General features: G+C 35.8%; 1 protein-coding gene across 3 annotated transcripts in view; it reads right to left on the bottom strand.

Moving 5' to 3' along the window:
• Positions 1-14876, bottom strand: part of LOC129241505 (cAMP-dependent protein kinase catalytic subunit 3) — a 117118-nt gene that overhangs the window by 78556 nt on the left and 23686 nt on the right. For all 3 annotated transcript variants that reach the window (XM_054877866.1, XM_054877868.1, XM_054877869.1), the window contains one exon: positions 1207-1850. In XM_054877866.1, the coding sequence (XP_054733841.1) occupies positions 1207-1768 (562 nt within the window). In that variant the 5' untranslated portion in view covers positions 1769-1850. The remainder of the gene's footprint in view (positions 1-1206; positions 1851-14876) is intronic.

Here is a 14876-nt window from a genome sequence, read left to right as displayed (position 1 = left end):
ATAAGTAAACATGGATGAATACACCTCAGTGCAAATATTTACAAATTGTGCTAGATACGGTGGTTTCACAGACGAAGTCAACAAGAAAAAATTGTAAGAGAAAGGTAAAAGGCAGTTTGGAGAGTGAAGATGTTTGCAAGTGTGCGATATCAGCAAAGTCCATTGCAATGCTTTTGTTTATGCAATTGCCGGTGTTGTTTTCGTTTTTTTCTACTCACTTTTTTCTTTGTGCGGCGGTATTATCAGTGTTGTGTATTTCATAAATTCACAAGCGCCGATAGATAAAAAGCAGCAAACAAGCGCTGCTGAAGCATAAACTTTTGCCACATTACTTTGGTGCAAACAAAACAACACAAAAAAACTGTAACACGCCTAGCTGCTCAATGAATGGATGGGCTGATCGTTTGCAAAAAAGAGCATAAACGGTGAAAGAGGAAGGGAAGGATGAGAAGCAACACATAAAGTCGTAGAATACTTACATACATATGTATGCAGTTATAAATAATCGATAAAACTAACAAAATACAGATCGATTGATTTTGTAAACTTTAAAGTGATCTTGCGATGTTTAGAAAAAATTTCAATTTAATTAGTTTATTTTAGTTTTGCGCGCACGATCAATAGCTCACGATCTGCAATGCGATATACCTACTCCTACTTTTTCATTGAACTCAACCGCTCAACGGAACGATTCACTCACCCGCTAATATCGTCAGCAGTAGCCTCCGATTCACGTCAGTCGTTCGTGTGCATCATGAGTCATGTTGCGTTTAGGGAGATCATTCATTAGTTAGCCCAATCGACGAGTTCAACACACGCCACCTACGCAATTTATATAAACATTGTAGAGAGAAGTCAGCAAAATGTGGAAAAAAGATACATTTCTGTTGCTGTTTGAAAAAAAAATTAAAAAAAAAAGCCTCGCTGAGGGTGATCGCAAACGTTAGTAAGATAATTATTTCCTTTGATTTTCGGTCCAGAGTGAATCATGGCAATTTTCACAATTCGAATTTAATTTGTTGTCTGCTGCCTGACGCTGCCAATAAATATTAGCGCAGAGCAGCACACATACATATGCACGCGTACACTTGTAGTGGAGCGTGCAAAACATATCAGCTACCGAATTAGTTTTCTTACGTGACAAGGACACAATCATTATTAGCTGGTTATAATTAATTTGGTTTATAATTAATTCGGTTTACTCACCCACAGTCTTGATTATTTGAAAATCATCCAGATGATATTTGCGCACACCTTTCGCTGTTTCGACGCTGCTACTGTCATCTGTTTCATCATCATCACCCTCATCATCAGTCTCATTGCCATCATCCTCCTCATCGGGATCATCTTCTTCCTCCTCTTCGGGATCATCATCCTCCTCATCGAGCTCTTCATCATCATCTTCCTCCTCCTCTTCGTCATCTTCTTCTTGAACCTCCTTAGTTTTGTGCGCCTGTCGTCGCGCTTCATCATCCACTACACATTTGGACGCCTCTTCCTCTTCGGTTTCCTCACTGCAATCGGATTCTAGTGGATCTGAAGATTCACTGGAGCCTACACTGTGACTTCCGCCGCCGCCGCCGCCGCCACCACTGCCATTACTTTTTCCATTGGTTGTGCCATTAAAGCGTGCGCTGCCAAGTTTGAGTGTGAACGTGGCATCGTTAGTGGATTTTTTGTCGAAAAATAGAGAAGTGTTTGGTGCCATTTTGCTGCTAGAGCTGGGGCCCAAGTTTCGCAGGCGCGTATATGTGGTAGCCGCAGACATACTACTGTGAATGCGCGGGCGTGTGTGTGTAGATGGGAGTAAGTGCTGACGAGAGGTTATATCCAATCGTGTTGCTTAGTGTCTGAGAATGAACAAAAATGAAAGGAATAATTTAATTGTAGAAAACCATTTTTTCTTGTGTTAAATAGCACAAAAAACTGAAACTGAAATAGCACTAGAACTAAAATGAAATAAATTGCGATTTATGCGAAAGGTAAATGTTGGATGCGAAATTCGGCCAGTATATGATTTTTGAAGTAGATTCCATTCTCAACCGAAAGTCTTTATTGGAAACTCGGCTTTTAATATTACTTACACACTTATGAATATATTTACAATAAGTGTAGATTTCTCTATTTCCGCATATATCTTCTATACTATAAAGGTGAATGTCTACACGTTGTCCGCGCATCACTACGAAACGACAACACCAAATGACGTAAAAAATTTTCTACATTTATATTTTCACCCAATGAAGGTTATAGGCATGTTTTTATGATGGATCTCCCTTCCCACAGCCCTCAGGCCGCGCCTCCACTCTCATTCGTCACTAATAATAGAATATTTGCTTAAATTTAATCTAAAAAATCTTAGCTTTTCCTATTTCCCACTATTTATAGCACACTCTAGACTTCATAATCCGCTTAAGCTGTTCAAATATGACCCAAATGCAAAGTTCAAAAGCGGTTCTGATTGGTTGTTTTGATTTTATTCAACGAGGCATAGCAACGGAGGCCGGGTATTGTAAAATTATGGTTATTAATAAAAAATTATTTTCTATGAAATTATTGTTTGTAATTATTTTATATACATATTCTAAATCCCTCAAAACTACTCCTACGCGAGCGGAGCCGCGGGTTAAGCTAGTAAGCTTTAATAATCGCACAGATCTTTAAAATGAAAGGAAATAAATCTATGATCAATAAGGTTTTTTCTTTCTTTTTATGTACTTTTTTTTTACTCAATTACTAAAAGTTAAAGTGGCGGCCGCCGTAGCCGAATGGGTTGGTGCGTGATTACCATTCGGAATTCACTGAGAGGTCGTTGGTTCGAATCTCGGTGAAAGCAAAATTAATAAAAACATTTTTTTAATAGCGGTCGCCCCTCGGCAGGCAATGGCAAACCTCTGAGTGTATTTCTGCCATGAAAAATCTCCTCATAAAAATATCTGCCGTTCGGAATCGGCTTGAAACTGTAGTCCCTCCATTTGTGGAACAACATCAAGACGCACACCACAAATAGGAGGAGGAGCTCGGCCAAACACCTAACAGAAGTGTACGCGCCAATTACTTATTTTTTTTTTTTTAAGTTATACAGAACATAAAACATTTATAAAAACTTGTGGAATTCCGTACTTAAAATCCTGCATTAGAAAGTCGTTAAAAAACTTCTCATTTAATACTAAAAATCAGGCATTTAAAAGTCATTAAGAAATAAGTTTTCTATTTTGTACTGAAAATTTTGCATTGGAATGTCGTTAAGACAAATTTTAACATTTTGTACTTAAAATCTTGCATTGAAAATATGGTAGGACAAACTCTTATATGAAAAGGGATGAAGTTCTAACAAACTTATAAAGAAAATTTTTGTTTTGAAAATGTTGTTCTTAAATGTTTGTACTAAACTTAAATTCCTTGGGTGAGTTTCTATATTCAGCAAATGGAAGGGCTTCCTAAGTTATGGAAAAAATGTACTAAAATATAGTACTAAAACAAATATTGTACTACAAATTTTCCACCATATTGAACAAATTTCTGTATGAAACTTAACACCTTGCCGTAAAACAATATATTGGATACGGCAGTAAGATTCGTGTCTAAAATGAAAACCTCCTATCAGACACCTGATGACTTTTTCTGGCCAAAAGTAAAAAGCTCATATCAGACTCGAGATGTCTTCTTCTGGTTATTCACGCAATACATTATACAGAGCAAATATTTAAACAACTGAAAATACAGAACACGATTACGATACACGATTCATAAGACAAGGGGTTAAAAACTTCGAAAAACAATTTGTACTAAACATTAACAATAAGTTAGCTTGGCCAAGCTTGCCTGTGAAACAGATTTAAGCTCTTTAAAAGTACTAAAAAACAAATTGTTTTAAAATGTTTGCATCTTTTGTTTCCAATTCTATCTTATAATAAAAACTCAAACTTTTTAGTACTTAGCAAAAAAGTATGTATAAAAAAAGATTACTTTTTTTAATAAATCGGGGCAAATTACAAAATCTCTTGCATGAAAAACAAAATGTTTTGCTAAAAACTCTGTACAAAGTTCTTGCGAGCGAAGCTGATAACGGAATTTTTTTGCTAATTAAAACAAGGCAGCAAAGCCAACTTCACATACAAATGTTTAACAGTATTTATCAACTTGTGCACTAAAACTTGGTGATTTCAGTTTTATAATTCCCAATTTCAGACTTGGAAAATTATGATGCAGTAAAATTTTTGTACTTCATCGAAATTTATGTGCTAAAAGTTCTAGGACAAAAAATTCATATACCACCAATTCAATTACGATATGAATTCTGATATACCGTTTGAAAATTTTTTTCTTCTCAATAAACAAATAAAGCTGCTATTATGGTATGTACTAAAATATCGACCTTTTGTTCTAATAAAAGAAAAATTCCATTGGGCGAATGTATTAAATACCAAATATCCTTAATAAATATTTTATGCTTATATTTGAGTTTTAAAAATTATGTTCTAAAATATGGACTTAGTTCAGTATCAAAATCTATAAAACAAAAATTCAACAGAAAAAACGATAAAAGCGAGAAAATTTTGAAAATTCTATGTTCTAAAAATTGTGTACTAAAAATTTTAAAATGTTTCCAAAAAATTCGTTGTGCTGAAAGAGGTACGATAAATTTGTATAGTGAAAATATGCACTAAAACAAGAATAATTTACATTACTAAAACACTAAAATTAAATGTATGTCACAAAAGTGACACACCTCAAATCAAGTCGAATTTTTACATTCTAACTACTCAAACTACGTATCTCTGCAAACGGATTAACAATAAAAACCACGAGACTCTGTGCTGAATTACTTCTTTACCATTTTTGGAAGGCGTAATATATATATAAACTTCTTAAAAGATTTGTACTAAAAATGTACTAAAAAGTATGTACTAAATTTTTTTATTGAGAGTTGTACACTTAAAATGCTGCACCAAAAAGTTTATGCTAAAGAAAGAAAAAAAGAAGTTGTGAGTAATAAACTAATTTTTATGAGTAACTGGATACTAAAACTGCTGTACTAAAAAATGTATGCTAAATCTATTTTTATAAAATTGTTTTCTAAAAGTGTTCTAAAATCTTTTTATAAATTCTTAAACATATCCTTTTTTGTTTATTTATGTGCAATAAGTTTGTTTTCAAAGTTTTAATTTAACTTTATTGAAACAGAAGGTACATATTTGAGTGGTGAACCCAAATTTAAGTTATGAAAAAAATGTGACTTTATTCAGAACTACATTAATAAATAAAATAATAATAATAAAATTGTACTAAAAATGTACTAAAAACGTTGTACTAAAACTATGTTCATGAATAGTTGTATACTAAACTGATTTATACTAAAGAGAGAAATTTGAGTTATCCCTTTGAAAATTAAAGGGGGCTCAAGAGTGTGTAAAAATGAGTAAAGAGTATATGAAATAAAACTGTTGTATGAGAAATTGGGTAATAAATACATATAAACTTATTACAAATTTTGTACTAAAAATATACTAAAGCGTTTGTTCTAAATGAATTCTATGAATAACAGTCTACTCAAACTGATGTACTAAAAAGTTTATACTAAAGCTATATTTATCAAGAAAATCGTTCTTAAAATGTTCCAAAATATTTTATAAATTCTTTGACAGATGCATTTATGTTTATTTGTTTTGAAATAAGTCGGTTTTCATAGTTTCAATTTAACTTTATTGAAACAGCGGATATTTAAGTGGCAAACCAAAACTTGAGTTATAAAAAGAATGTGACTTTATTCACAAATTCATTAAAAAAAGTGGTATTAGAATGTGGCCGCCGTGGCCGAATGAGTTTGTGCGTAACTACCATTCGGAATTCAGAGAGAAAACGTCGGCAATGGCAAACCTCCGAGTGTATTTCTGCCATGAAAAAGCTCCTCATAAAAATATTTGCCGTTCGGAGTTGGCAAATATGAGGAGGATCTCGGGCAAGCACCCAAAAAAGGGGTATATAGAGAAATATAAAAATAAGTATTTTATAAAAATAAGTATTTTATAAAAATATAAATAAAAAATTGAGGTATTCATAAAAATAAATTCTGTGTAAAATATCCTTTAAATGCAATCAATAATTTTTTTATTTTGCCATTTTACCTTAAATAGCGAAATTGTCTTGTGTATTTGAAGGAAGCAAAGTGACATGAAAATAAAAATATTTACTGCAAAAATAATGCAGACTAAAAATTCATACAATTTCGATTTGCTATTTGCTATTTTCAATTTAAATTTCTATTTCCGATAACATTCTCATACAAAAAATGTTAGCCAAATTGAGGTTGCCTCGAAGGCCAGAAAGGGCAAAGGCCTAACAAGTTAGCTCATACGATTTCGCCACGTCCACACTGCAGTCTTTCTGCCACACACTGTACTCCTTGGCTGCCAGCCCATTGCAATTTTTTCCAACATCAAGTTTAATTTTCAATTGTGTGCATGTGACCTAATGACATAATAAATTTTTTCAATTAACCCCATCGATGACTCTCAACAGACAAGTGTGCATTTGTGCATATGTATGACATGTTCGTATGCATGCAAGTATATCTATAGATATTTACTAGTTACTATGGTAGTAAAAGCACATTCACTCACTCCTCCTCCAGTGATGTACGAGTTGGCCTTTGTTAATAAAAATTGGCACGCGCACACTCACACAGTTCAACAGACTTGGCCGCTAAATAATTTTACGATTAAATTGGCACACATATGACTGTATTAGTGCCAAGGAGTACTCAGCCATTCGCCTGCTTTCCACACAATTCTTTTCACTGGCATATGTCTACTTCATTGTCGTCTTTTTTATGTTTGAATTGCGTTCTGCTTCTTTTTTTTTTGTGTGCATTTCTAGACAATATTGTAAATGGCTTAAATATGTATGTAATGTTTGCATAGGAAGTGCATATGTTTTGCGGCACATTGCTGGTACGTACATAGATGGATAATATGTGTCAGCAGCACTTAAATATTGCCACCATTGTTGCCACCCACATCAATCAAATTGTCTTGACGAAGGAGAGAAAGTACATTGAGCGCTACAGCCGGTCGAACGGAATATGCAAAAGTAGCACAATTCTAAAAGAATATAAGGCAGCTATCAAGCTATGCTTCTAACTCTAGTGAAATATTTTATGAAAAGCAGAAAAACAGAATCATCAGTAAGTGAGAAGTATTTGAAAGAGAACTCCTACAAAATGAATATAAATATTTTTGAAAACTGTTCGGTCCTCAAATGCGAGAAATTGTTGCGTTTTCTGGATCAGTATGTAATGAATGGCATTTACGCATTATTTTAGCACATGAATTCAAACCTTTTGCTTTTATCGACAAGACGCAAAAGTGACAAGACGCTATTTTATATAGAATACTGGTCGTTAGTGTATTTCTTGGTGTGATAAAGTCAACAATTCGCCCAAAAGATTAGGTGTTGGCGTCACTCCAGAATGAAACTCGATATGAAAAAGTTTTTCTGGTTTACATGGAATCTGAATTTTTTGACGGGTTAGAAATTTTAGACACCCGAAACAAGCAAAAAGATTTACTAAACAATTCGCGCCTCATTTGTTTCTTAGAGCAGAATTTGTACAATGATTAAGAGTAAATATGTCACTTTTTTTTTGTAAATCTATCATCAGCGATAATTAAATTAAAAATAAAGACAATTGCTCGACGAATTCCTTGACAAATGTCTGAGTAATGACAATATTTTGGAAAACTATTATATAATCGGCTGCCGCAGTCGAATATGTTGGTGCGTAACTATCATTCGGGAGTACGTAGGTTCGAATCTTCGTGCCTTAACATCAAAAATAGAACAAGTCTTTTCTAATAGTGATCGCCCCTCGGCAGGCAATGATATGAAAAAACTCCTCATAAAAATCATTTGCCTTTCGGAGTCTGTTTAAATTTGTAGGTCCCTATATTTGTGAAGCAACTCAAGATGCATACCACAAATAAAGGGTCGGCCAAACAACTAACAGAAGTGTAAGCACCAATTATTTATTTTTATTTTCTTTTTACTTAGACTAACTCTTAGAGTTTGTAAGAAATCGATTTCCAACTATGCTGTTGATACTTTCACAAAATATAGGGAGGATTAAAAGACAGGTGATTTACAGAGTTGTTCAAATGAGAAACAGAATATTGCACTCAAAGTTATGCTGGTATATGAAATCCTAAGAATGTGAAGAATAAAACCAAAATAAGCTAAGCTGAAAAAATAGACAATGCAGGTACTCCACAAGAGAAGTGACAATCATTTGATCGATCGTTTGATAGCCACCATCGCTGGAAATATTCCATAATACTTAGAACAAAGTTTCCATCATATTTCTAATGCTAATGTTAAGAAATTTATGGAGGCATCTATGAGCGTGTGATTTAGCATCTTCCTCTAACTCATGGACTGGGTCGACGAATTACACATACAGCTATAATACTCACTCTAATGCAAGTCAACGATGAAAAGTAGTAAATATTCATCACACATGGGAAAGCATAATTGATGGAATTTTTGTCACAGTTGACTAATCACACTTGATGTAAATATCAGTAATATCATAAATATACGAAAATGGAATGATTATATTTTCGCTTTATATTTCTTATATTTATTATTACATTAATTATTATCTCATATTTTTACTATTATTCGGGTCATTTAGAGTTAGTTAACTTTGTGTTCGAACTCTTGCAGCGCAGTAAGGGATTGTAAGCGAAGCATCCTGGCATTTTTATTTTGGAACGTACGGAATTTCGCCCGTCTTGCGCCCAACTGAGGGCTCCACTTTTCGGTTGGCCACCTGGCATTGACGCATTCATTTGTTTCAACTTATCAGTGATCAGAATATAGTTAACCACCTTGATCAAAAAGTTCCCGGAATAATCGCTCTAACAGCGAACTCCTGGAAAAATTAGATGGCGCTCCAAGTTAACTCATTTGAATTAGGTTGCCACATCTGTGATTAATATTCGTACCGAATTTGATGCTATTGCTTGACATTTGTAAAAGTTACACCGTCTTGAGGAAATCTACCTCTGCACGAGTTTTCGATTTTTTAAAGTTTTAAAAATGGATTTGAATTTGCATCAACGAGTTTGTATTAAATTTTTCGGTAAAAATGGATTCAATGATGCGAAAGCTTTAAAAGTGTTAGGAAACTTTTTCGGTAATCTAAAGAAATTAGCTGTACCAGCTGGTGGTAGCAGGGGAAGTGGAAGGCCTCCTCTGAGTTGGAAAGAACTGGTACGCTTTGTTAAACTCGGCCAAAAAAACGTAAAGTGTTATCGCGTCAATCAAGAAAGAAATTAGCCATTTACGAGTGGCAAGAACGCTTCAGACGAGTTTGGCAAATGTAGCGGCACGAAATGGTCTTCGGTATCGAAAACTAAAGAAAATATCAATAAAGTGAAAGAAAAGTTGATCGATAATCGCAAATTTACCATTAGAGAGCTGACAGAGCACTTGAAGATTGCTTATGGATCCGTGGTTTGTTAATGGTTTTGGGTTTGCGCCGTGTTGTTGCAAATTTGGGTCCAAAGGACCTGAATTTCGTGCAAAAAAGGGGGTTGCGTTGATATCGCCAAATATATGATTTCCAAGGTTGAATTCGACCCAGCATTCATCAAACGCATTTGGTGGAGTGGTTTTATGAGTACCACACGCAATCCAGATATCAGGCGACTGAGTGGAGAGCTACAAATGAGCCAAGCCCAAAAAAAATGTTTTTTGCAGTTAAAAGAAAGCGATGCTTACGGGTTTTATGGATTATAATGATATTGTACACCATGAATTTTTGCTTAAAGTTCAGACAGTTAGTCTAGATTATTATTTGGGCATTAAGAGACGTTTATGTGAAGCACTTCACTAAAAAAGAAAAGACTTGTGAGAAAACCACTCGTGCATTTTGCAAAATAATAAAACACCATCGCACAGCGCCATCATTATCCATGAATTTTTGGCCAAGATTGAAACGAATACTATCCAACAGCCATCGAATTCACTTGGTGTGGATCCCTGCGATTTTTTGTTTGTTCTGTTCTGTTTGATCGAGTCAGAAAACTACTACGGGGAACGCGTTTTAGCAGCCAAAAGGAAGTAATGGAAAGAGCAAAAATGGAAATAGAAAAAATCTAAAAATAGAAGGTGCCTCTAATGGCTGAACCGAAAATAAAGTTCCAGAAATGTGCCAAGGGGAGAGAGAGCGAGAGAGGATCAAACGCTGGCATAAGTGCTTTGTAGTTAATGGGAGTACTTTGAAGGCGATTATATAACTTTTGAGGAATAAACTAATATTTTGCATTTTTGAGAATATCTTTCGGGAACTTTTTGATCAAGGGGTAAAGAAAAATAATAGTTTTTCTTGGTGTCAAATATTTGTATCAATTTCAAATGTTGATGGCATGCGCTCACTTTTAGGCTTCAAAAAAGAATTACCAATTTTGAGTTCTTCTTTCATGCTGGCACAATTTTTTTAACCAAAGCAGAAGGATTCACAGGAATGGCATACTCGTATGCATTAGTATACCTTCTGCTCAAATATGAACGAAACGTTATCAATAAAACGGTGCGCGGATGACATATGGCAAAAATAAATTTTTCGTTTTTTGGTAGGACTGTTATAAGCTTACATAGCAAATTTCAGCGTGATATTATGTGACATATTTGTCTGAAGCCGAAATTTTGTTGGACTAACAAAATTTCAAACAAATTCTTTGAATTTCCATCGTTAAATTCGAAGAACACACTCGAGCTTGACTTGTTTACAGTAGCACAGAAAACAAACTATGTGACATATCACGCTGAAATTTGCCATGTAAGCTTATAACAGTCCTACCAAAAAACCAAAAATTTATTTTTGCCATATGTCATATGACAGAAGCACGAAAAATTGTCATCTACTACGGCAAGCATTTTGCGGAAAAGCTTAAAACAGTTGAAGGAAAGGGCGTGGGAGACACTTAGATATGGCGGAATATATCAACTTATTTGTTCTTGTGAAGTGCGACGAAGCTATGCTGCCGAGATGTGCACTTCTGTCGAATGAGCCGAATGCTCAAAATGCAATTTGGCGTTTGCGTAAATTTTTAATTTTTTTTTGTTTGTTTTCTTTTACTTATTTATTTTGAATTTTTTTATTAATTTGCACATGGAAAATAAATTAATGAAAACCACTGAATATTAATATTTATTCATGTACAATCCATGTTTATAAAGGGTGGTTAAGTTCAAAAGCCGGTATTGATTTTAAATAAAATACAATTTTTTTAATTGGTATGGCTCAATTACGTATGGAATAAAATATTGGTCAAATGGCCGATACGGCCACGGCGGCACACCTCCATCCGATGGTCCAAATTTTCGATGACGCTGAGGAATAATTAAGGTTCTACGCCGTTAATATGCCGAATTATCTCACCCTTTAGCTCTTGAATTGTTGCTGGCTTATCAACGTACACCTTTTCTTTCAAATAATCCCAAAGAAAGAAGTCCAACGGTGTCAAATCACATGAACTTGGCGGCCAATTGACATCGCCGCGACTTGAGATTATTGGGCCATCAAATTTTTCGCGCAAAAGAGCCATTGTTTCGTTAGCTGTGTAACAAGTGGCATCGTCCTGTTGAAACCACATATGGTCCACATGCATATCCTCCAATTCGGGGCATAAAAAGTTCGTTATCATCTCACGATAGCGAACACTATTCACAGTAACTGCCTGACCGACCTCATTTTGGAAAAAATACAGTCCAATGATGTCACGGGCCCATTAACCGCACCCAATAGTCACTCTTTGTGGGTGCATTGGTTTTGCGGCAAACACTCTTGGATTATCATTCGCCCAAATGCGGCAATTGTGCTTATTCATGAATCCACTGAGGTGAAAATGTGCCTCATCACTGAAATCACGAAATGCGCGATATGCATTTTGATTTGAACGCCCGTTTTCATAATAAGCCTGCATAACTTTAACACGTTGCTTGATTCTTTATCTTTCCATGCTTTGAATTGAATTAGCCTGAAATTGAAAAATGTCAAATAAAATGCAGAAAAAACTTAACGTTTAGGTGTGATTCACATTCACCATCGGCCCTTGAAATTTAACCACCATTTATTATTTTCTATAAAATCTCCAAATAATTTTCCTCATATGGTCCCACATCATAACTCAAATTAGAAAAAAAGGATAGTATTTCAGAGTTCGTCATATTCGTAAGTGTTAGCCCATAAAATATTTTTAAGATTCTAAAGAAAAAATATTCTGCACAGATCCGGATTAAACCCCTTTTTTGTCGTAACAACTAGCAAGTACAGCATTCAGACACAATTAAGTCCATTGTACTGCACACGGATTCCCTTTTGATTTTCTTTAAATCTACCCGACCTACGAAGAAATCTGAGTAGATCTTCTAGAGAGTATACTCATCCAGACAACTGATGCATAGGTGATAATAGGGCTTATCATAGCCGTGTAGATCCATAGGACCTTGCTGGGAGAAAGACCCCACGTTTTCCCAAAGACACATTTGCACTGCCCGAAAGCTGTCAGTATTTTGTATGGCTTTGTTTCAACGTGTAACTTCCAAAAAAGTTTACTATCGAGGATTACTCCAAGATATTTGATTTCTTTGGAAAGCCGGATTGTGACTCCTTTTAGCTTAAGCCATTAAGCTTCCTCCTTCTGGTAAAGACGACAATACCTACCAGTTTTGGTGTGGTTTGCCTATAGCCCATTCGCACAGCACCAAGTGTCAATCAATACAGAGTTTTCTGCATTTTTTTACAGATGTTCATAAGCGAAGGGCTCGTTAACAAACAGGCAACGTCGTCCGAATATGCTTGTGTGTAGACTAAGATCAAATTAGATTAGATTTGTGGGGATTGGACAAGTCCAAGCACTCAGTCAGTAGACCATTGTACTACACCGGGATAGATATCAGTAGAAAGAATAGAGATAGGAAAGGCAAAAAGGTGGAGAGATCCGGAAGAGGAAGAGTATGAATTTGTCCATACGCAGTATACCGCAACCCAATATCCTAATTCTGATTCTGGAAAATGCAGGGCAGCTACAGAGAAAATGCTCTGCAGTGTCGTCATTCTCAAGATAGGATAGGCATATAGGGCTGTCGACAACCCCCATGGCAGCTATATGCGAAAGGAAAGGTCGCTGTTTTCCTGTTTGGTTCTTTCACAAAGCACTTGGCTACTCTGCACGAGTTCAACTCACACCAACGACCTTTGGTACCTCATGAAGTCCTCAACCCATAGTTGAGTCGATTCGGAATTGGCACCTAGAAAGGGTTCAGGGCCTAGTGGCATACTTGCAGAGCCTTAATTTGCCAATTTATCAGCTAAGTCGTTCCCTGCAGTACCACAATGTCCAGGCACCCAAATAAGACTAACTTTGTTGTGCTTTGCAGCACTGTTCAGTTTTGTCTTACATTCACCGACTAACTTCGAAGAGCAGCGTGGGTTAGCAAAGGCTTTCAGTGCAGCTTGACTGTCACTACAAATTCCAATACTGTTGCCCGCCACTTTTTCTCAATTAGCAAGTACGCCACATTCAAGATGGCATAGACTTCCGTAAGGAATACCGTGGCCATCTGTCCTGTGGCATAGGAGTACTTAGTGTCTTCGTTTAAATACCATCCAGATCCGCTTCCATCGCTGGTTTTGCATCCGTCGGTGTAAAAAGTGTGCTGATATTCCGTTAATTGGTTCTCTGGACCTAACCATTGTTCTCTATCTGGGATCAAAACGTCATACTTTCTACCGAAGCCAATGACAAGCACCCGATTGTCCACCGGTATTGAGAACAATGTGCACCACTCCGACAACTGGTGGTGTATCTGACAGTGGCCATTACTTACTTCATTTCCCCGATTTCGTTTAACTTGAAGCTGTACGCCGCCTTCATTGCTTCCTTTCGAATTTGAAGATCTAGAGGTTGCAGATGTCGTACTCATGGCACCTGTGATACCCAAGCACACACTTCTCTGCAGCCTGTTTAGAGGTTTTGTTCTGGAATTAACCATTGTGGCTTTCCACCATTCTACAGAGGCGTATGTAATAACGGGTCTAATCAGGGTGATGAACAGCCAGTGTACTATCGCCGGTCTTAGACCCCATGTCTTGCCAAAGGTTCTCTTACACCCCCTTACAAACGAAAAACAAAACATACAAAAAACAACAAAAAAATTTAAACTTTAAAAACTAAGTGTACATAATTCGCTGCTTTTCATAATTTAAGCATTAAAGTTGAAAATCTTAAAAAAAAAGTTTTTTTTCGACCTGCGGAATCAATCGAACAAATTACTTTACTATCGGGGAAAGCCTAGATAAACTTACTTTCATTCGCGTACATATACAAGCATGTGCATATGTATTTGTGTATGTTTTTATGTGCATATCTACATCCACATCTTGTTGACCACTGCCAATCGTAGCATGCAGGAGCATTTCACAACGACAGCAGTCACCTCGCCCTCAGCGCAGGGCATGCGTTAATGCATTTTCCTAGTTAATTGGCACAAGACCGACCATATCAACATCAAAATGAGATAAAACATGTTGTTATAAAAACCAGTAAACAAGTTAAATAGCGGGTGCGCGCACTATGAAAAGTAAAAAATAAAATTTAAGTGAATCAACTTAATAAAATTATTTCATATCAAAAGGCTGGACGCAGAATACTCGTACGCGCATCCATCCACTTGAATGAGTGAAGGTTAATTTGCATACATGCATATGTGCATATGTAATCGTGTTCAATATAACATAACATATTTGCGCATATTTTATTGGGAGTTATTATTTGTCAAAACTCAATTTGCGCGTTGTCGAAGAAAAG

The sequence above is a fragment of the Anastrepha obliqua genome, chromosome 3, assembly GCF_027943255.1.
Source record: "Anastrepha obliqua isolate idAnaObli1 chromosome 3, idAnaObli1_1.0, whole genome shotgun sequence".
In the NCBI taxonomy this organism is placed as follows: Eukaryota; Metazoa; Arthropoda; class Insecta; order Diptera; family Tephritidae; genus Anastrepha; species Anastrepha obliqua.
Note: the sequence above shows the minus strand (reverse complement) of the source record. Positions and strands in the feature narration are given on the sequence as shown.